This window comes from Mytilus galloprovincialis, chromosome 8 (assembly GCF_965363235.1).
Source record: "Mytilus galloprovincialis chromosome 8, xbMytGall1.hap1.1, whole genome shotgun sequence".
Taxonomy (NCBI): Eukaryota; Metazoa; Mollusca; class Bivalvia; order Mytilida; family Mytilidae; genus Mytilus; species Mytilus galloprovincialis.
This window is the reverse complement of record NC_134845.1, coordinates 32,058,727-32,084,044: the sequence shown is the minus strand read 5'-3', so window position 1 is coordinate 32,084,044 and position 25,318 is coordinate 32,058,727. Positions and strand designations below refer to the sequence as shown.

The 25,318-nt window shown below is 33.3% G+C and overlaps 1 protein-coding gene across 1 annotated transcript in view; it reads right to left on the bottom strand.

Annotated features, from left to right (window-relative positions):
• The window catches only part of LOC143043007 (uncharacterized), a 43,887-nt gene extending 35,143 nt beyond the window's left edge, over positions 1-8,744 (bottom strand). Inside the window, exons 1-2 of the mRNA XM_076215503.1 lie at positions 8,688-8,744; positions 7,368-7,475 (exon numbers count right to left, since the gene is read on the bottom strand). Of these exons, the coding sequence (XP_076071618.1) occupies positions 7,368-7,440 (73 nt within the window). The 5' untranslated portion in view covers positions 7,441-7,475; positions 8,688-8,744. The remainder of the gene's footprint in view (positions 1-7,367; positions 7,476-8,687) is intronic.
• Between the last annotated feature and the right edge of the window lie 16,574 nt (positions 8,745-25,318).

The following is a 25,318-nucleotide window of genomic DNA, read 5'->3' as shown; positions in this document are numbered from 1 at the left end:
GGGACAGTCAAACTCGTAAATCTAAAAAAAAAGACAAACAGAAACACAGAAAAACAATAGTACACATGACACAACATAGAAAACTAAAGAATAAACAACACGAACCCCACGAAAAACCAGGGGTGATCTCAGGTGCTCCGGAAGGGTAAGCAGATCCTGCTCCACATGCGGCACCCGTCGTGTTGCTTATGTGATTACAAATCATGTAAATAGTCTAATTCGGTATGTCAAATTCATGAAAGGGAAGGGGATTGTAGTTACGACGTAAGGAACATATTCGATATTATTTGTGAAACGGTTATTCCATAACGGTCAACCAACAGGAGGGGTGCCACATGTGTCTTTTTAATCATGTATATTTTTTTATTTTTTTTTAGGTGTACCATCAATTAGTGTCATTTGTAATGGGGGGGGGGTCTAAAAGATCACATAAGCATACCTACATGCATAAGGGGGAATTGCAATCATCATTGGAGTGGAAACCAAAAAATTAGAGTTAGGAATAAGTTTTGTTATATTTGTAATAGGGCAAAAACTTTGAAACTTGATGTTGCAGAACATGAATGTTTTAAGAACTGGGATAAATCTAGCCAGGCAATGGAGGCGGATATAGCTGTGGAAGGCTTTCTTAAAGCAGACAAACATGGAATAAGATATATGCACTTAATTGGTGATGGTGACTCCTCTGTGTATTCCCAAATACAGCAAAAGGTTCTAGTATGGGGAAAGCATGTTAAAAAAATAGAGTGTGCGAATCACACCTGTAAATGTCTCAGATCAAATCTGGAAAAGCTGGTGGTGGAGACACCAACTTATAAAGGCAAAGAAAAACTTTTTAAACGAACAAGAATTAGAATAACAAGTGCTGTTAGATGTGCAATTCGCATGAGATCGAAAGAGAAAGATAAATTAAAGGCTGCAAAACAACTAGAATTTAATATAAGAAACACATTATCACATGTATACGGTGACCATACTAGGTGTAGTGAATTCTGCAAAGCTGGGAAAGCAAGTAAGACAAATGCTGGTCAGCATATAGATTTAGACAATGATGACACTGATGATAATGCTTTTACTGATCAGGCATCTATGTGGTCCGATGGAACCCAATTAGAGCCACAAGAAGAATATCGGTTTGATTATGATTAATTCCCATCAGACTTGGACAGTGCAATGCGTCAGGACATATCATTGATATTAAAGAACGTGGCTAAGAAAAGCATCAGTTTGATAGGTAACTTTACAACAAACCGAATGCTGGATGCATATGAGATCCAAGTTTGATGGGGGTAAAATGTTTAAAATGTGTAGATCATGGCATACCAGATGTTTTTGTATCTGCGTCTGTTACATCTACAACTTATACTTTTGTAACAAGTCAAAGTCAATTTGACATGCAAACCCACTCAGGTCATGACAATCAGAACTTACTTTTTGTACATTTATTTTGTTTCCAATTAAATTAAAGCTATGCATTTCAATTTTGAACTGGCCAAAACAAGTTATGAACTGTTTAGCGTGAGCTACTCAAGTTTTCAGAGTACCCAATGGCAATTATGTTATGTAAATGTGTTGCATTCAATGTCAATTTTAGTTATTGATAAGTTCAGAATGGATAAAGATGATGTTCGGCTAAACATTAGTCCATCTTTTTCAAGATCTAGCAACAATTTTAAGAAGATTGCATTTGTTGACAATGATAGTTTCAAGTGCCTTCATCTTCCTGAAGATTTAGAATATATTTAAAGATTGATGGCTTAAAATTTGCTGGAAAAAAATACAATTGGAACATGCCAATATAACTCTGCAAAAAGTTGATGATACAATAATAGTTAATACTTATAAAGTTCTTTGGAAAATTGTGCAACCTGCTTTAGACAAAATACTAAACAATAACACTTCAAAGCTTGAAAAGAAGAAAAACAAGAATTGCTGGATTTAAAAAAAATTAATTAAGAAAATGTGCAAACAGGTACAGGAACCTTTACTATTAGATGTTCAAACTGCCATACACATTTGTACTTGACCACAAGGCACAGTGTACACAGGCGGAAACCTTGCTCCAATCCCAAATGTACTAACTATTTCAGATGTGGACAGAAGAAAAGCCTTGCCGACTACAGACTTGAAAAAATATAAGTAGAGGAAGAGCTCAACCAAGTGATAAGGGATATGAAAGCTTAGAACTTGAAAATGGCACTGTTGTAAGTTACAGTTAGTATGCTCATTCCTTTAAACCGGTTATGAGATATAGCTTGTCTCATCAAGGATCTCATCACTTTGAAGAAATATTATCAAAATAAAGTTCCTTGAACATAACAAAACGATAAGAAAGTGTTCACCAATATCTTGAAAGACTTTGATAATGTGTGCCATTAGTTATATTAGAAAGAAACTAAACAAGTGGTTATATGCCTAATTCAACCTGCTTTAGACAAAATACTAAACAACAACACTTCAAAGCTTGAAAAGAAGAAAAACAAGAACTGCTGGATTAAAAAAAATTAATTAAGAAAATGTGTAAACAGGTACAGGAACCTTTACTATTAGATGTTCAAACTGCCATACACAATTGTATTTGGCCACAAGGCACAGGGAACACAGGCGGAAACCTTGCTCCAATCTCCAATGTACTAACTATTTCAGATGTGAATAGGAGAAATTGCATGCCAACTACAGATTTGAAAAAAAATAATTTAGGAAGAGCTTAACAATTGAAAAATTATATTTAAAAAAGATTAGAACTTGAAAATGACACTATTGTAAGTTACAGGTATTATGCTCATTCCTTTAAACCGGTTATGAGACATTGACTTAAAGAAACCAACCCCTACAAATATTCAAACTCAGCTTGTCTCATGAACAACCTCATCACTTTAAAGATATATTATCAAAATAAAGATCCTAGTACAGAACAAAACGATTAAAAAATGTTTATTAATATCTGGAAAAACTTTGATTATGTGTGCTATTAGTTATATAAGGGAGAAATTAAGACCTCCAACGATAGTGATGATAACTTTGTTAGCCCCTAAGAAAACAAAAGGAGTGGTTATACGCCTAATTCTGCTCCAGGTATGTTTCACTGAATGTATCATCCGTTTAATAAGGGAGTGCCAGTAAATCCCTATTTATATGGATTTACCAATGGAACATATGCATCATCCTAGCATGTTTTCTAACATTTGTTCACCAGTTAAACAACCAGTTTTTGTCACTACTACTGTTACATCTTCAACTGATACTGAATCAAATCAAAGTCAATCTGACATGCAAAATCAATCAGGTTTAATTAAATTACTTTTTGTACATTTATTTTTGTTCCTAATTAAAGTTAAACTATGCATGTAAATTTTGAACTGGTCATAAACAAGTTATGAACTGTTTAGCATGAGCTACTCAAGTATTCAGAGTACCTCGTGCCAATAATGCTATATAAAAGTGTTGCGTTCAATGTCAAATTTAGTTGTTTATTAGTTCAGAATGGATATAGATGATGTTTGGCAAAGCATTAGTCCATCTTTTTCAAGATCTAGCAATAGTTTTCAGGAGGAAGGATTTGTTGACAATAAAAGTTTCCTCCTGAAAATTTAGAATATGTAAGATTGATAGCTTAAAATCTGATGAAAAAAATACAATTGGAACATGCCAATATAACTCTGCAAAAAGTTGATAATACTATAAAAGTGAATACTTATGAAGTTCTTTGGAAAATTGTGCAACCTGCTTTAGACAAAATACTAAACAATAACACTTCAAAACTTGAAAAGAAGAAAAACAAGAATTGCTGGATTTAAAAAAATTAATTAAGAAAATGTGCAAACAGGTACAAGAACCTTTACTATTAGATGTTCAAACTGCCATACACATTTGTACTTGACTACAAGGCACAGGGAACACAGGCGGAAATCTTGGTCTAATTCCCAATGTACTAACTATTTCAGATGTGAATAGGAGAAATTGCATGCCGACAACAGATTTGAAAATAAAAAAATTTAGGAAGAGCTTTACAATTGAAAAATTATATTTACAGATTAGAACTTGAAAATGACACTATTGTAAGTTACAGGTATTATGCTCATTCCTTTAAACCGGTTATGAGACATTGACTTAAAGCAACCAACCCCTTCAAATATTCAAACTCAGCTTGTCTCATGAACAACCTCATCACTTTAAAGATATATTATCAAAATAAAGATCCTAGTACAGAACAAAACGATAAAAAAGTGTTTCCCATTATCTTGAAAAACTTTTATAATGTGTGAAATTAGTTATATTACAAAGAAATTAAGACTTCCGACGAAAGTGATGATAACTTTGTTAGCCCCTAGGAAAACAAAAGAAGTGGTCATAGGCCTAATTCTGCTTCAGGTATGTTTCAGAAAAGGAATCATCCGTTTGATTATGGACTGCCTGTAAATCCTTTTTCATTTGGATTCCCACAATGCATCATCCTAATATGTATTCTAACATAAGTTAACCAATGAAAAAACCAGTTTCTGTCTATGTTAATCCCCAACTGATACTTCTGTAACTATTCAAAGTGACATGCACACTCACTCAGGTCATGACCATTTAAACCTACTTTATGTACATTTATTTTTGTTCTAATTAAAGTAAAGCTATGCATATCAATTTTGAACTGGTCAGAAACAAGTTATGAACTGTTTAGCACCCGCTACTTAAGTTTTAAGATTACCTCATGCCAATTATGTTATGTAAAAGTGTTGCATTCAATGTCATTAGTTCAGACAGGATATATATGATGTTTGGCCAAACATAAGTCCTTCTTTTTCATGATCTAGCAACAGTTTTAAGGAGATAGGAGTTGTTCACAATACAAGTTTCAAGTGCCTTCATCGTCCTGAAGATTTAGAATATATTTAAGATTGATAGCTTAAAATTTATGACTAAAAAGACAACATGCAAATATAACTCTGCAAAAAGTTGATGATACTATAATAGTTAAAACTTATGAAGTTCTTTGGAAAATTGTGCAACCTGGCTTAGACAAAATATTAAATAATAACACTTCAAAGCTGGAAAAGAAGAACAACAAGAATTGCTAAATTTAGAAAACAAATTAAGAAAATGTGCAAACAGGTACAGGAAACTTTTCCTTTTGTTAGTAGATCTATTAGATTTCAAACTTTTATATACATTTGTTCTTGAACATAAGGCACCGGGAACACAGGCGGAAACCTTGCTTCAATCCCCAATGTACTAACTATTTCAGATGTGAACAGGAGAAATTGCATGCATGCTGACAACTATTAACAGACCTGAGAAAAAATAAATTAGGAATAGCTTAAACAAGTGAAAAAGGATATTAAGAGCTTAGAACCTGAAAAATGAAACTGTTATAAGTTACTGAAATTATGCTCATTCCTTTAAACCAGTTATGAGACATAGAAATAATAGACTTAAAGAAAAAAACCACAAATGTTCAAACTCAGCAAGAACCTCATCATTTTGAAGATATATTATCGATATGTGATTTAAACTGTAATTTAATGCACTATATATATAGTTTCATACGGTTGAACGTAGTAAATAAAGTGATGTTATTTTTTCTTGTCTTTTTATGATGTATAGGCGTACCTATCGTGTGATCAGTTTCCAAACGAACGGAGGATTCGGTCGTGCATCACGACAGCACCAAAGCGAGCGATTCTATTTAATCACTTGGTAAATTAATTTGTTGGTTAGGTCTGAAAATGAGGAGTTACATGTTCATGACCGTTTCGCATAGTGATGTGATGCAAGTTGTAAAAACGCAAGGTGAATTTAACGCTAGTTTAAGGAAAGATATTTCTAAGAAGTTCACGGGGCTACTGTTTCTGGTGCTTCGCCAGTCAAAAAGTTTAAAGCTGAATCCCAGTGCAATTGGAAATACGAGGGGAATACAGTTCAATTCCTTCTTAACACTGAATTTTTAGAAGATCTTTCACAATCCATTTGGGCAATTGATAAATCAAAAGTTGATTACGCACGAGATACTATCAAAGAAGTTATTGATAAGATCAAAAGGCGATATAAATTTATCAAAATCGCCGATTTCAGCAAAGGGGGGTAGGAGACTGTTTGACAGTATGAAATTAACCCAGTAGCAATATTAATTGACTCTGACGATGATAACTAAATTTATAAAGCAAAAAACAAGGCGTATGTAAACGCATTTCTAAAGGGAAGAATGCTGATGCTTAGCCTAACTTTAATTATTTATCGAGTGCTCCTTCTCAATTTAATGCTACTTTTCAGCACAAAAATCAGCGTGATGGAAAAACGGAGAAGTCTTGTACCATGGTAAAGCCAGCACGAGTGTAAATCAGCGAGAAAATCAACAAAGCCAAGGAGCTGATTATGGATATTAAAAATTTTGTCTGTACGAAGAATATTTTTTTCGGTGCATAATACGACATATTTGTCCATTTGTTATGAAAAATCTCAAAAATGAAAGTATGTCAGCTCTCATTTAAACTATTTTGCAATGAAAGAAATAACCATCAGATTTTATTGTAAACAAGACAAGTGTAATAAAAAACCTGCAAGCATAGTCTATTTCTATAACAGGCAAGCAGATAACATTTTATTATATAATAAAAAAAAATACCATGTAAATGAATATGCTATTAAAAGGCCTAAAATAACCCAAACAATTCAACATGAACAGATTTTGAACAAGTAACTCAAGATGCACAAAGTGTAAGTATACATGTAGGTTCTTCTGTATTTTAACAATATCACAACAATAGTGACCTTATTTTTGGACAAGGTAAACGGCATTAAGCCAAAATTTATCAAATCCCTTTGTTCAATAGGTTAACCTGACCTTTCAATTCTCCAGGCTAAATATGTATTTTCTAGGCTATTACAAGGTAGAATTGTAATCAGAGTGATATTGATGAAACTCAAGTCACTATAACATCCGAAAATGTTTGATCTGCACTTCGACGAAGTATTGAAAGAGAATTTTCTGAGTGTTTTTTTAAAACCTTGGGAAATTCCCTCCGACAAAGTTACAAGATTAGACACCAGTTTTATGTTGACATAGCAGATACATTTGATATACAAGTGTGATGCAATATTCAAAATGAACGGCTTTCAGAGGCAATTAAGGTAGAAGTAGTATACTGCTGTTCGAAAGTTATCATTCGATTGGAAAAACACATCCGGAAAACTAAAACCGAGGGAACTAATATGTTAACAAATTAAAGATAACTCTTATACCTTAATTGCAAAAGCATCATCTTATCGAACTGAGTTCACATTTGAAATTCTTGACATGCAACTATGAATTGAAAGTATGTTTTAACATGTGAAATCAACTATTCACTTTTAAAAAAAATGGATAAACAATAAGTTACCTGTGATGTTCGAAAACGACAAAAGATGAATGATTACTGTCATCAAATTAAAAAGAAAAATCTTGAACTTCATACTGGATCTCTCTGTTGAACAATCTCATCTGACTTCTAAATGAAAGCAGAAAATATCATTTATCTCGGGCTGATATTGAACCATGTGCTGATGATACAGGTGATATGAAAATTGTCATGTAATAATCTGATATTATTATATACTTATAATAAAGTAGATAACTTATATTTTTTACAGTACGTAAAGAATATCTTCTGCAGGCTGGAACAAAAATGCACATCAAAATCCTGGTTTGTTCTTCTTGAAACCTAGACGACTAGATATAACTTTTATATATCTAGGTCCTGCCATGCATTTAAACGTTTCTAGATGCATCAGTTTGTTTGCACTCACAGTAAATCTTGGTAGTGTAAACACTGCCATGTTTTTTTAATTCCTTTTGATGAACCTTTTATCAAATATTAATATGGACAAATTCAAGAACACACACCCTCTAGGGTGCACCCTACTTAAGTGACTCAGCACAACGTTTTTTTTTTAAATTTAAAGATTGTTTTTTGAAAGTATGTGCGTTTTCTACAAACATTTCGGTTTTATTTGCCACAAAATCCTTTTATCTATTAGATGCAATAAAGCAATTAATAATAATGCTTTGCACGGATTTTCCCCTTGGAATATGTACAAAATGGTCCATCTTTATTATTCATTATTTATAATGTATTGCTACTATTGTCGTTTGAAAATGTCGTAATTCACATGGCTACAGAAGGGGTTACAAACCTTAAACTATTATTTTTCTCCATTATTGAATCGTAGATAAAAAGATCATAAAGAGATTTTTGTTATAAAATTTAAAAACATAGATTACTCTCTTGATTTTCTATAATCAGCTAGCGTTTATTGTTTACTAAAAGTCCTATACAACCTTTAAATTCCAAAACACATAGTACTGAGTCACCAAAGTCGAGCGCTCCCTACAAGGTGTACTTGAGTTGGTCCATATTTATATTTGTTTTAACCAATATCTAAATTTATAAATTTGTTTTAACCAATATCTAAATTTATAAATTTGTTTTAAGTAAATCATTGCTAGCACTGCATGCAATAATCATCTATCTATCAAGCATCGAATCTCTAAATATGAGAGTACAAGGGGTAAGGCTGAAGATTTTCTATAGAATTTCCATATCGTGTTTAGCATTGGATCAACACAAGGGTACATAATCCTTAACAGTAAGAATACATTGAATCCTACCTAAGAAATATATGCCATACTGCAAACTAATTTTAAACATACATACACCTACCAAACCTTTACTTGTTGATATGTTGTTACCCAGCGTATCACAAACAGGTAGCACGTTACACTCAACCCGTTCGACGGGTTAACAGGGAAATTCCCAAGAAAAAGTGGAAATCACCTAATTAATTATGATATATAAATAGGTAAATAAAGTCACCGTGTGACACTCTTATCAACTGTTTTTAAGATATTCTGACTATTTGGAAATCGTATTCATGTCTTGTACCTTAAGTTTGAAGCGTCGTATCTTTCTCCTTTGTTTTCTTTCGGCGGTACAGATGAATTGACAATTCTCAATGCCAACCTTGTGGAATTGCCTTTTTTTTCAAGCAGGTTATTAAAATACTATTGTCATTTTTTCTGAACACTAATTGACAGAGGTCGAAACATTTCTTCTTCTGCGAGTTTGTTTGCCGCTTTCGATTGTATAAAACGCATTTTCTAAATATGAAAGGGTTTGAATGATGGAATATTTCACGACGACTGAAAAGATCACAGAAAGCGCGGGTACTAATTATAATAATGAGAATTGTTTTACTTTAAGTTAACGATATATATACATGTAGCAATAACTAATAAAATAATTTAAATATTAATGTATTTAACTTCTATGTCAGTTGGTTTCTGGAGAAGAGTTGTCTCTTTGGCAATCAGGTCACGTCTTCTTATTCTGCTTATTATACACGTAATGTGTAACAGGGCGGGGACGTTTTACTAGTTTTATCCTCGGAATCATTCCCATTTCCTTGGATTTGAAGAGAAATCCAAAATTTCGAAGGTAAAAAAAAATCTTCTTTTTACCTGTAACTAGAACCTTCGACTTAGCGTTTATTGTTTACCAAAAGTTCTATACAACCTTTATTTTCTAAAACACATAGTACTGAGTCATGAAAGTCGAGTGCTCCCTAAAAGGTGTACTTGAATTTGTCCATATTTATGTTTGTTTTAACCAATATCTAAATTCATAAATATGTTTAAAGTAAATCATTGCTATCATTGATAGCACTACATGCAATAATCCTATATCAAGCAAGCATCGAATCGCTAAATATGAGAGTACAAGGGGGAAGGCTGTAGATTTTCTATAAAATTTTCATATCATATGTCGAGCATTGGATCAACACAAGGGTACATAATCCTTAACCATTACCGGAATAAATTGAATCCTACCCAAGAAATCTATGCCACACTGCAATCTAATTTTAAACATACATACACCTACCAAACCTTTACTTGTTGATATGTTGTTACCCAGCGTATCACGAACAGGTAGCACGTTACACTCAATTACAGGGAAATTCCCAAGAAAAAGTGGAAATCACCTAATTAATTATGATACATAAATAGGTAAATAAAGTCACCATGTGACACTCTATCAACTGTTTTTAAGATATTCTAACTATTTGGAAATCGTATTCATGTCAGTGGCGGATCGAGAAAAAGGGGGGGGGGGGTCCGGAGTTGGATCCCCCCCTTTTTTGACCGATCAATACATTTGAATGGGGACATATAGTTGGACCCCCCTCCTTTGTCCTGGGTTGGGAACCCCTTTTTAAAATGGCTGGATCCTCCCCGGCATGTGTTGTACCTTAAATTTGACGCGTCGTTTCTTTCTTCTTTATTTTCTTTAGGCAGTACAGATCAATTGATTTTCTCAATGCCAACCTTGTCGAATTGCCTTTTTATTTTTCAAGCAGATTTTTAAAATATTATGGTCATTTTATCTGAACGCTTATTGACAGAGGTCGAAACATTTATTTTTGTGCGAGTTTTTTGCCCCTTTTAATTGTATAATACGCATTTTCTAATGAAAAGTTTTGAATGATGGAATAATTCACAATAATGGCCTTATCTTGCGGCAAATATCGCATACTAGTAATCAAAATAACTTTTTGGGAATCTAAGCGTAGTCAAAATACTTCACTGTTTGGGAATATGTGCATGGGCAAAATAGCTGTTTGTGAATGTTCGCATGGGCAAAATTAATGCATGGGAATATGTACATGGGCAAAATAGCTGTTTGTGAATGATCGCATGGGCAAAATAAATACAAGGGAATGACATTTGCAATTCTTTGAGACATCAAAACTCAAAGAACTTAGCAAGCTACACAAATTGTGTTGATGTGCTTGAGTGAATACGTACAGATCTTTAATGTTACATCTTGATTTTTCTAGTTACAGTAGAGAGAAAATTTTATGTTCATTCATGGACAACTACAAATGTACATGTGTGTATAGCTTTGTCTTGAGTATAACAGTTACATGTATTGCCTACGAACTACGATGTAAATAACCGTTCAAGTAGGCCATTCTTTTATAGTACTATAAAATTATCTAAAATATGTACTTGGATTCAAAAATGCGGCATAAATACCGCCTCAGAATTTTTTTATGACAATTTTAAGTCAGACATGTTTAGAAATTCCAGGGGAAAGTATTAGATATTACGACACCTATACCCCCGAAGAACAAACTGCACTGATAAACTTACGACCCAACAATATCATCCTCGTTAAACCCACAGTTGATGCCGGTGAAGTGGTTTACTTGAATAAATCTGATTATATTCAAGCTGCCAACTGGATGATGGTAGTAGGTTCTACAAAAAACTAAACTATAAAAGATGAAAAGAGAAATCAATGCTTTATGTTATAGGGCATACATGCCACACAATGGTCTTGCATGAACTTAGAAACGCATGTGTCACAGGTGTTTCACATGCGTGACACGCATGTTTCCTGCATGTGATCGCATTTGTCTGAAAATAATCATCTTCGACTTCACAAACGTGACACTACATACGCATTTGAGCTTTTATGAATATTAGTATATAAACACACATGCATGTGAATGGCATGTGTGTTCTATAAAATGTATGTACAATACACGTGTCTGAAAATACATTTACAGTTGAAAGAAGGTGTGGTATGATTGTCTAAAGAGTCAAAACAAACAGAAATATAAATAGGTAAAAATGACAAAAAAATGGGTAAAGCAGTCAACATTGTGTTACATGTATAGTCTTAATCATTATTCAATAAACAATTATGTAAGAAAAGAGCACAAAAAGGCATACCACATCTTCCTTTTTTCAAATATAAAGACAAATCACATTAGCACAATAACGGGATGCATAAGTACAGACCACGTCCTATGTGTAAAAAACCCCACAAAAAGGCTTAACAATAAATTTAAAGACAAAAATACAACAAAAATGTATAGAACAATAACAATATAACGGTATGTATATGAACAAAGCGACGTACTATGTATCAAAGAACCACAAAAAGTCATATAGACAAAGCAACTTAGCAAAAAAAAAAAAAAAAAAGAGAATACCAAAAAAAGCATAGAACAATAACACACTTACCGGATGTAAACGTACAAAATCACGTCAAATGGATAACAAAAAAGACTAAACAGACTGATAAACATCAGCTATAATATAAGATAATATTATCAATGTTTTGTACAGAGGAAACAACGGAACTGAGGAGAAACAAGGTATAAATTGCAGTGTATGAGACAGACCCCGCTTTTAACACTGTCGAAGAAGCAGTTAATCTTATTGCACCCAGACAGATTATTACAGAACAAAAGTTCTTTTTAGAGCCACGAAATTTTTCAAAAAGAGTCTGACTATTGTTGACACATGTATATAAAAAAACAAAACACAAAATCAATAGAGAAGGAGTGTTTTTTTCTTCTTCTTTAATGTTTCTCTTCATTTATTTTTCTTTTATTTGAATTGATCTCCAAAAATTTAGAAATATTTACATGAAGCGTACATGTAAATATGTCTGTGCTAATTTCACAACAAGATTTGTGTGTATATTCTTTTAGTATACTAGTAGAATCACTAAGAATTCGGACCTGCTGACAAAAGAACGTATAAGAAAGTATTACACATTTAAACAACGTTAACATAGTTCCTACGGATGGGTGTTTCTATAGAACTATTTAGAATATAATTTATTTATGAATGTATCAAATGAAAGGTGGAAGACTGCGGGTCCATCTACAACACATATTGACTGACAATTCTGAATGACACACAAATGTATGAATGCATTCTAAAATTGATCAAGAGTGCATATTTTGCCTGTTTTTCAGATATGAAGTACCTGGTTTGGTAAATCCAAAGTTGCGGTAACCAGTGTACGTTTGTCTGTTGTTCAAATAACGATATGTTTATTCCGCCCCAATATAACTTTTGCAAGAAAAAAAATCAACCTGGTTAGGAATAAGTTCCAAGAAAAATGGCTCGCCTGTCCCATGTCAGGAGCTTTCAATTCAGCGGGTGGTGTTTAATGCTGTATATCATATATGTTATTCATTTTTTGTTTTTACATGTATTTATAATCAGGCCGTGAATTTTTCTCATTTGAATTGGTTTGCATTTGTCATTTCGGGGCCTTTCGATGCTAACTATTGGGTATGGTTTTTGCTGAGTGTTGAAACTTGTACGGCGAACTGTAGTTGTTATTAACGTCTATGACAGTTGGTCTCTGAAGAAGAGTTGTCTCATTGGCAATCAGGTCACGTCTTCTTATTCTACTTATTATATACGTAAAAGAGGGACGAAAGATACCAAAGGGACAGTCAAACTCATAAATCTAAAATAAACTGACAACGCCATGGCTAACAATGAAAAAGAAAACAAACAAACAAACAATAGTAAACAGGACAAAACATAGAAAACTAAAGAATAAACAATACGAACCCCACCAAAAACTAGCGGTGATCTCAGGTGCTCCGGAAGGGTAAGTGTTACAGTGCGGGGTCGTTTTACTAGTTTTATCCTCTAGTTTGTACTAGTTTCCTGGGATTTGAATAGCAATCCAAAATTTCGAAAGTAAACAAAAAAATATAAAAAAGAAGATATGGTATGATTGCCAATGAGACAGCTATCCACAAAAGACCAAAATGACACAGACATTAACAACTATAGGTCACCGTACGGTCTTCAAAAATGAGCAAAGCCCATACCGCATAGTCAGCTATAAAAGGCCCCGATTATACAATGTAAAACAATTCAAACGAGAAAACTAACGGCCTTATGTATGTAAAAAAAAATAATGAAAAAAATATGTAACACATAAACAAACGACAACCACTGAATTACAGGCTCTTGACTTGGGACAGGTACATACATAAATAATGTGTCGGGGTTAAATATGTTAGCGGGATCCCAACCCTCCCCCTAACCTGGAAAAACGTCGAAAAAACAAACAAACGCTTTTTTTTCGACGTTACATGTGCAAAATTTGTTCCATTGCATATTCCCGATACTTAAAACGAATCGTTTGGTGAAATTTAAAAAAATAATTGCTAGTTGCCGAAAAAACCCACGGTGCATGTTGTGCATGAAACGGAGGTAACTGAAAGACTTATCGGAAACAGCGACAAAAACAGTTTCATTGAATTGATGCAACCCCGTATTATACGAACGATTCAGGAGAAGATTAGTACATTTTGAAAGAAAGCAACTTCAAATGACTGGGAAAATATTTTCAAGATCGGGTTATGATAATTTATTTAATGGTTGTATTGCGACAAGTTATGTGTCAAGCAATTTTCTAATACAGATCAATTAAAATTAATCAAGGGTAAATATGTTTTTATTTACTTGAAGAGTGTCGGATATATATATGTATATATATTTGTATAAGGTTGAATCAAGATATGAAAAATTTACATGACATATGATATTCACCATGCAATCTTAGCAGTCTGCGAGTGAAGTTTTGTTATAATTCATTTATTGAAAACCGTATACTTCTGTCCCATTTTCCCTTCCTTCAAGTTCATTACTTACGACAATACAACATTTTAAGGTTAATTATTGGTAAAATTATTTAATCGATTTCCACAACATGATATAAATAAATTCATGGTAAATAGACATCACAAATTTGATAGAGACAGATTTAGAATCAACCAACTACACGAAAAAAGCAAATGAAACTTGCAAATTGAATAAACGTGCGTCAAAAGTTTCAGAAAACTCTCTTTGACGTCGTGGTGGTGTAACGTCTTGTTGTAGGAACATCGTGCACAACGTTGGGACCGTGATATAACAGTACAACATAAGAACGAACTATAAGAATCAGTTGATAAAGGCTTAACTCATCAGATGGACAAAAATACAAGTGGACGTGGAAAAAGTCTTCATTTTACCTGAAACCAGGACCTCCGACTTTGATGAATTAAACGTTAAGCTCTATTTGAGACACATTTGTGTGCTATGTTTAAAAGAATTTGCAGCTCATCTTCAGTGTTTTCTAACAGGACAATGTCATCAGCGAATAGAAGGAACATGAAATATATATTTCTCAACTTATTCGGTATTTTTTTTCTGCGTCTTTCTTTTTACATGTAACCAGAACCCCCAACCTGGATCAATTAAACTTTAAGTTCCATTTTGAGAGAAATTCATGCGCTATGTTTAAGAGAATTTGTAGCTCATCTTCAGCGTTTCCTAACAGGACAATGTTATCAGCGAATAGAAGGCAGTTAATTAACTCAGCGATGCTTGTAACTAAATTTGCCTCCCTCAGCATATCGCACATGTCAGTCATTAAGACATTTTTAAGACCAAATTCTTCATCGAACCATTCAGACTCGTGATTACCAAAAAGGACTTTATTGCTAACATTCTTATATAGTGCCCGTAGCATCTTCCAGCATTTAAATACCCTGGATACCCTTTTTCCATAGCAGATAGAACAGTCCATCCCGCCAAACTTTATCGAAAGCCGATGAAAGATAAAAGAAGGCAAGCAAAGTTTTTTTTCCTTCCTTGACGTTTTCTTTGAACAAATTCCATTAAGTGTAAAAATGTGATCCTTCACCCTTCTATCTTTTCGGAAAACACCTTGGGTTTCCCCAAGTATCCCTTTATCTTCAATATAGCCCATGAGATTACATTCAATTACAGTATACCTTATATACATTGGATGTGAGAGTCATGCTTTTCCAGATTTGAGACTTTTCAAATTATGTGAAATTTCATTTTCGTCGAAAGTAACCGATAGGGGAGAAACTGAAATTAATATATTTTCGTCAATATTTGTTTTAAGGTTTTTAACATCTTTTTCAAGTTCATCATTTTCATTTTAAAAGGAATACTTTTAAAGGGCATTATTTATCTCATCTGTATACTTTAATATTTTATCCGGATCATGTGGATCGTTAAGCTCTATAAGACCTGTATCGTTTCGTTTTATTTTAAGAAAATTCCAAAACCCTTTCATTTTATTTTTTGCAATTATACATTTACCATTTACTGTCGGATTTTGGCTGAGCGTTCTTTTTGTTTGATGGCCTCTTGTACTTGTGTTTTCCGATTAATATAATTTCTTAAAAGTCTTTTGCCAATTTCGTCATCATGCGGATGACATTTGTTATGGGTGCCGCTTAATCTATTGGCGTTACGGCGTTGTATAAAAAGATAATTAAGTTCTTTATCCCAAAAGTCTTTGTATTTTATTACGGGTTTGGCTTTACCGATTGCAGATTTTTCTACCGCATATTTCAATAAATCCCTAAGTCGGTGTTCATCGTTTATTTTGTCGCTTTCTTTAGTAAATGGCTCATATTTTCATAAAGTTTCTTCTGGAAGAGGGTCCAGTCTGTTTGATCGTTTATTTTCTAAACGGATTTATTATTTTGTGTCTTATTCTGTACAATAGATTTACAAGTTAATCTTATCAAACAATGGTCACTGTGCAAGTCGAACCTGCCTGAATCGTCTATGAAAACACTAGAGACATTTTTTGACAAGCTTTTTGTAAAAAATACGTAATCCATTGCCGACCTCTGATTATTAAGAATGCGCGTGAAATGTCCCGTACAGCATTTTTTTTTTCTTTTTTTTTTTTGGAAAAAATTGTTGAAATAAGGCATTTGAAAATATGGATTAATTACTTTGGTAGAGTCTGCACTCTGCAGTATACCACTTTGCCTCATGTATAATGACAAAACATTTTTTTGTATTACTAAAAACATTATTACAGCAGGCTTTTCGAGATCACACACATTTACACAATGTTTCCATCACTGATAGTATTGCTTTTTAAAAAGATCTTAAGATGGAAAACTAGAAAAGCGATCCAAAGGCATGAACTAGATATAGGAAGATGTGGTGTGAGTGCCAATGAGACAACTCTCCATCCAAATAAAAATTTAAAAAGTAAACCATTATAGGTTAAAGTACGGCCTTCAACATGGAGCCTTGGCTGTTTTTGTTTTTATTTTTCACTCAAAACCAGTTGTAAGCATGATACGGATCATTTTCTACTCGTATATTTAAAGAGAGTGTGAAATTTAATTACGAACAGGAAGGATTGAGCTAAATATTAAATGAGGTCTGGAGCTTGCATGTCAGTGTATAGTAGTCTTTTATTCATTATCACTTACCTAGTATACATATTTGTTTAGGGACCATTGCAGCTGAAGGACGCCTCCGGGTGCGGGAGTTTCTCGCTGCATTGAAGACCCATTGGTGGCCTTCGGCTGTTGTCTGTTATATTGTCGGGTTATTGTCTATTTGGCACGTTACCCATATCTTTTTCAAATTTTATTTGTTAATCTATGTATCATTTCCATTTTGCTTACTCTTTCTGTTACCTATTTTGACAGCAGACTCGGACTTCTTTTGAACTATTTTTTTCGGTATTTATTGCTGTGTGTTTTCCAATTTTCATTTGGTTAGAGATATAAAAGGAGGGTTCCGATCTCATAAAACATTTTAACCCCGATACATTGTTGAGCCTGTCCCAACTCATGAACATTTGGCTTTTGTCAGTCTTGTGTGGTTTTTTTTTCTAATATTGGTTCATTTATATGTTTCAAAATTTAGTGTGACCTTCATTTTCTCTGAAATAGATAATAATTTCTTGAAGGGCCTGCGGAAGCCCGCATCTGTTTTCGGAATTTTCTCGCACTTTCGAAGACCCATAATGCTGGCTACATGCATGTTCACAGTAGCTTTGAGATGTTTCTCTATGCTGCTCTTTGTTCGTGCAGTTGTTCCTTTAATTGTCATATTCTCAATTTCATATCGCAAATAATTGAAATATTCAACTAGAAATGCGTGCTGACATGTTCATTTTAAAGTTATGCTTTGTGTATCACAAGTTGGCGCCTTTATTTAGAGAAATGCACTTTTGTATCCAAAAAAAAGTACCGACTTTTAAATTTTAAATCACAAATTCAGAACTATTGAATGCAGCATTCTTGTGTCTTTTCTTCTAGTGAAGACGTGAAAATGGACCACTTTATATTCGTTCCTCTTGATGAAGATTTATTTATGTTTCTTTTTTCTGTGATCAGAATCAAATTTTTACATTCATCAATATTTAAGATTTTGCATATTTGTCGTGAGAGGCATATGGCCTTGTAACATTCGATGCATTTTAGGACAAAATATATACGATTGCTTGCTTAGTTGATTTGTGCTTAAAATCCAGGTGAAAATATTTCATGCATATTCTGGTAGAGTACAAGTTAAAAAAAGACATTCCTTGTAAAATGTATCGTCCGAAATGAATGTCGGGAAATTTTTATTGCCTCTGGAAAAGAAGATAAGTTGGTTAGGGACAAATTTTTCCCTCATTAAGTCATCTGCTGACTCTACAAAGAGTTGCTGTAAAGATGTTTAACGTTTATTTTAGTTAAGTTTTTAAAACATATTAAAATGCCCGGAAATTTAGAATTGGGGTTCGTGTTGTTTTTTCTGTAGTTTTCTAAGTTGTGTCATGTGTACTATTGTTTTTCTGTTTGTCTTTTACATTTTTAGCCATGGCGTTGTCAGTGTGTTTTAGATTTATGAGTTTGACTGTCCCTTTGGTATCTTTCGTTCCTCTTTTAGAAACGATCCTGGTAAACTTAACGATCCTTTAAATAGACTTATTCTAAAAGGTTACCAATTTAACACTGTAATAAGATCATTGCATACTGTTTTTATTGGTACTCATATTGATTTTGTTATCATTAAATTAAAAGCAAACTAAATATAACTGGTATGTTATATACACAAATGTATGTATTACTAAAAAAAAATTACACCAGGGTTTTCGATATCATAAACTAGTTAAAAAACATTTACTTAATGTTATCATCGGTACAAGGACACCATTCGTAAATATAACTCAACATGCAGACTTCTTATACGTTCAGGTATTTCACTTCCAATCTTTTATGGTAATATTCTTTATCAAGAACCATCAAAAAAGTTACTAGAGAATAGAAATGTGGACACCCTTGGTCTTCTTTATTTTGTTTGCTGTTCGGGATGTCTAAATACGTAGCCACGTCTGGTCAGCTTGAGGACGTTTTATTCGATGACTTGTATAAAGGGAATACCATGCCCTTTCCACGTTAACCCATTGTCTTTTTTTAACAATAAATACAAAAAAGGAAATGTGTTATGATTGCCAATAAGACAACTCTCCGCAAAAGAAAAACCAAATGACACAGAAATAAACAACTATATTTCAATATAGGCCTTCCTTGCAACAATGAATAAAGCCCATACCGCATAGTCAGCGATCCAATTGGTCTTCAATTGTTGCCGTTTGTTTATGTGCTTCATATTTGTTTTTTGTACATACATTAGACCGTAAATTTTTTGGGTTTGAATTGTTTTACATTTTGAAATCGGGGCCTTTAATCGCTGTTGTGTCAAACTAATTAGCCATGCCCCCGTTAAACGAAATCAAACTGATGTTAAGTCCATTTAAACTTTATAACCGCCTTTTTGTAAGGTGAATCATTCAAGCAGAACAACATCCTCGTGCATCTTTCATTAATCCGCGGCCAGCGTTATCGATAATTAACTGATAGATAGTTTAATATACAATATGTTTTATATATAATCTGAATATATACACTAGTAAACGACATGCTTCACAATAAAGATAAAAGAATGAACAATACATATATAGTAAATTTAACCTATAGCTGTACAATGTAACCTATGGGAATGCAACAAGAGTATAAATCTCAATAACCGAAAATTATACCATAGCTATCTATGGTATAATTTTCACAATTATACCATGGTTTTGTTTTGTATGATTTTCGAAAAGATGGCAAGACCTAAACGAGGCCGCCTGAATTTTTAGATTGACATATGAACAACAGAGTCAATGTGGGGCCACTAAGCTAAACTGCCCGCTTTGCACCAGCCGATATAAATGAATGCCTAGGGTGGGAATCGAACCCACGTACACCAACTCCGTTGTCCCTATATTTTTAAATGAAAAAACAAAATTGACAAGAACAAATTTAAAAAAAGGTACAAATGAGTTAAAATTTAATTATAAAATTATACATGAAAATATAAGTTGATTTTCGGTGATTCAGAATCTGATGTGTACTTAGATTGTACTCCCATAGCCTCCACTGTACAGCTACATGTACTTGAATATATTGGGTAAAAGGGTTTAAAATTGCCGAGGCAGATTTTTTGGGGGGAGAAGGGAGCGGAAGGCACGCCCTTTTCAAGGTGCTTCATGTATGGTAGATGCGTAGTCCTTTTTTAAATATAGTTTTACCTTAATGTTGACTTGCTAGACCCCTCCCCCTTTAAAAATCCTGGATTCTCATCCGATTTGATATAAATCTAAACTGTTAACGAGGTTGCTTAAGTAATTAATAACAATTATGTTTGAGAATTAAAAATAGATAGGTTCCTTTGAATGAAGCTGGACATAGGTTTCTTTAAATGAAGCTGAACATTTTGTTTAAATCATCTAGAATATACATCACATGCGATTTTAATCGTGGATATTTTGAATTCCCTGTTAATTAATACGTGACTTGGGCTTCTGGTACAAATCAAAACGTAGAATTATTCATCCAAACTCACTAAAAGATTCTTGAGATTCAAAATTTCCACAGAATTATAAAACTAATTAACAATAAAAATTTACACATTTCGAACATTTAACATTTTGATAAAATAAAAAAATACACTAACCCTTTGCAGTTCAACTTTTAATCTGGGGTTCCGGAAAACTTTTTAAAATATCTCTTGCAGCCATATACATGTATGCAGAACATCCAATTTCTTTTGTCTGTAACGTTACCCGTAACCAATGTAGATGTGCATCCATCGCTGTCGAAAAATCTTGTCTAACTGATATTCCCGCTGTTTCAGAAGCCCGTGCTTATTTCAGAAAGAAGGCGGACCTTAATGTGTAAGGTCCAAAAAGGGTAATTTGACTGATTCTTATTAAAGTATTTTTAAAGTAAACTAACAAAAATATATGAAATACACATTTTTAAACAGCAATATATGCGATAGGTTAAAACAGATATTTCATATCTTTTGGATAGTTTTGTGGTGTTTCGTAAATTATACCATAGCTTTTGTTGAAACCCCTCGGCAACCTCACTCGACTTCGTCTCGTGAGGTTATTGCCGGGGGTTTCAACAAAAGCTATGGTATAATTTACGAAACACCACAAAACTATCCAAAAGATATGAAATATCTATAACTTATAAATATTGATGCACGATTTAAATATATTTATCGTTCCTCTTTTTCTGTATTCTTTTATTGACGTACTCGTATCTTTTTTAAATAGACACGCCCGTAAAAGGAAAAGAAATTATTCAGTGTGTATACATAGTTTTAATAGATATATCTTATATTTTCAGTGTAAAAAAAAACCCAACATTAACAATTATACCGACATTTGAAATAGCTAGTACTTAAAAACATTTGTTTGTGGAATAATAAAATTGATATAGATGAGATTGACATTTGTTGAATTCATTTAGTGAACAGTTTTGTCTTGCTAAAACTTGTAATTAAAGTAACAGCTCAACGAACTTTTAAACCTGTGTAAACTGTAAAACCGGTCACTGGTCACACATGTTTGTTATTTGTGTAAAAGCAGCAAATGATAAATGAAAATTGAAATAGGATAACGAAGGGACTATCTTTATGTCTGCATGTAGAATGATTCTTGTAATAAATTAACAATCGCACGGTCGGTCTGATCCAAAAGGAATATTTAAAAAAATATATCTTTATATTTTCGGTATTAAAAAAACGTTTTTGAGATCTACAGGTAACTTAAACATTGCAAAGCTCGTCGGATAATAATAAAAAATGTCCGCAATGTTTCTGTCATATATAATTGTATAATGCATATTTTAGCAGTAATTACTAGATAACAAAATGGCCTTTCTAACTTCACAACTTTAATCTAGATGCTCTCGTTGCAGTCCACGTTAAATATTCAAATAAATTTCATTGGTGGGGATTTCATAATATGGATGGTTTGTTCTATAATATTTTTTTTTGAACATAATTGCGGAAAAGGGCCGTTTAAGTGCGAGAAGGAAACACGTTTTCTTTTTACGGAAACGTGAACGAAGGAACGAGCTACAAATAGCTCGAATTTACAAAATAGTGAAATATATATAACCGATGACCAATGTCAAATTTATTGGAAAGTTTTGTGATCATGACACCGTCTATGTTATGTACTATAAGTACTTGAATTTGTCAATTATACCATATCTTCTTATTTGTAAACTAATCATATCAAAATGCGAAAATGAAACGAAAAGTGAAGTATGTGTCCATGCATGGCGCGATTTTTATGACGATATCAAAGTCGCGTACATATATACGAAAAGAAGATGTGATAGAGACGTAAAAGGGACAGCAATTCAACAACACAAAATACCAGAATGTGAACTGTTAGCTCTTGTGTGCTTTCTTTCCTTTGGATTATACATAAAATATTTTTGATGGATCCTTTCGTCGTATTCCAAAGTATTTGTCGTGCAAGTACTTTTGCAGATGAGCAACTGTGTCAGGTGAGAAATATTCTCCTCCAAAATTTACGAACATTTTTGTTGAAAACACCAATGGATCATCAAGAAATTGTTGATGACGTTCAAACTGTGGTCCAACCGAATTTGTATCAGCAGACAGCATTTCGTGTACAAATATATCGAGTTCATTGCTTAACATTGCTTCCATTGTACCAAATTCCTGTTTCTGGTTAAAATAGCCAAATTCCAGAATTTCCCATAATATGTATTGTCACAAAGTCATTTCTTCCTTCCAGAAATCGAAGTGAACCTCTGTTTGTATATTGATTTGTCTTATGTAGAGACAAACATAGACACCACAACTAGAACCGTCTGGTTGAAGCGGTATACAGGATTTAGACGGGATGTGCAGCTGCCATTCATCTTCTTTCAGTTTACTCTGAGTCGTCATGTAGACATACATCTGCAGATATTTCTTAACATTTTGAAAGACTTTCTTGTCGAAGTTTCCTACAGAAAAGAATTATGATTAAATATAATATTTATTTTGCTGATGAGGATAAAACTGTCATTACATTTCCACACTATTGACGACATGTACCTTTGATCCTTTGATGTTTAACAGTCTGCCTCTCTACACCATTATAACCTTTCATGAAATTTACCAATGCAGCTCTTACATGTAAACATATTGTCAACGTACTATTCAATTGGGTTAACTTATTGTCTGTAACATTCATCTTACCCAGAGGCGGTATTAAGGGGGGCACAGGGGGCCCGCCCCCCATTTTTGCTTATATAGAGAATCGTTGTAGAGTGACTGGAGCGGCCCCTCTTAGGTCAGTCAGTGGGCACCCCCACTTATGAAAATTTCCTGATCCGCCACTGTTACCTTATGTATTTCCGATTTCGACTATATGCCCGAGAACATGCAGTTATTTCGTAGTGCATTTCTTTTAGACAATACATTAAAATTAAATAAATCGCACTCGCTCTTTCTCTGCAACTAACATTTTATAGTGCAATGTGGTACTAGTGGAACAAATAATATCAAATTGATAGAAATTTCTACCACCTCTTACTAAAAATATTGACAATTCTGTGTTAAGAAGGTCTAAAAGTTAGTTTGACAGATTTAGACGTAATAAAATTTGATCATTTTTTAACTGGACCAAATCATTACTTAACATCAGGATTCAGCACCCATTTTTTTAACCTGTTATTACACGTCTACTTAATACGTCACTTATGTTAAATGTCAAGAAATAAATTGGGAAGGTATATCAAATAAAAAATGCAAGTTATACACAGTTCACACTATGGACTATATTAGTAGAGCGGAAACCAAAGGACGATAACTGTGTCCTTGGACCAAATATTGCACAACTTTGTTTTAAATCTTAAAGATTAGTTCACAATTACTCCAGTTCGATATCTAGTGTATAAAATTAATTTGTATGATTGTACGTGGTCAGTTATTCGTGAATAGTTCCTTTGTAGTTTGCTTCTGCAGTATTTGAGAACATAACGATGTGTAGTATGTTAAAAGAGTATAAATAACTTTAACTGAATCGGTTCTTATGGACTTAATTTACGACAATTAGCATGCGGAATATTGCTACCAGGAACCAGTCTACGATTGACAAAGGGAAGTAATTCATTTAATATGTGTTTTATTTATAACATAATCGAATTGGTTATCGGCAAATGAATGAAGAAAAATAAGTCTTCAAAGGATTGCTGTTGTAAAAAATTGTTAAGCTGTTTTAATAAATGATGAAGCAGACTACACCAGAAAGGGAATATGAGGCTTTTTTCTTTATCAAGCGTTTTCAGACGGAAATAGCATTGCATTAAAAAGGAAAACATGGACATGTTATTCTAAAAAAACACATGTGTTTTTCTTCATACTTACGTCAAATAAATTCATTTGAATTCGCATCTTCCTTATTCTATTATAATTTACTGTCTTATACACAATACTTACCAAGAGGATCCATATAAACTATTCGTTTTTCAGTTGGCAATATTGACAGCAGTACCCAATGTTGGTCATCTATATTAACAGGTATCAAAAGACAAGATTTCTCCATTACTTTATCGTACTGCTCCATCGTGTGATGTAGAGAAATCTTTTCTTTAAACTAGGCAGCCGGAAGAACTTTAATGTCTTTCCTTTGATATTGTTCCATAATTGAAGCTTCATAGATGTCAATATGTTTGTCCGTCAACCATCCATTCAGAAATCTCTTCATTTCAAGTTTATCCAACTTTAATCCTTTGAACTCCACTTCCCCGGGAAACATTGTTAGTTTGTCAAATTCTCGAGGAGATAATACGGGAGAAAAGGTTTGTTCAAGATTTTCCAACAAAAACATTTGGAAAGAATATCTTCGTGCTTGTTGACTTGTTCTGTTGGGATTGTCTTTTCTTTATCGCAGTAAATGATTACTCTCTTTCCTTTGATGTACTGTTTAATATCTGTGTTTTGCAACTCTTGTACGACGCTTGAGTCCTCTACAAATAAAAGGTTTCCTTTTGCACATATAATTGCATTCATGTTTGTTGGGAAGTAGCAAGCAATTATCTTGTATATAACTGATTCATAAGAATGAATAACGTTTAAAGAACTGCTAATTTCAATCTGTCCATTTGTCTTCCTCGTTGATTTCAATCATCAGTAAATTACCAACGGACGTGATGGTCTCTTTGGCTTCCACGGATGTCTGACAATTCTGACAAAATGTTTGAATTGCAACTCCCTCATTTGCTAATAATAGAGCTAGACCAATCATAGGTTCATGCGCCTGAATTTGGGTAGATATGTCACAAT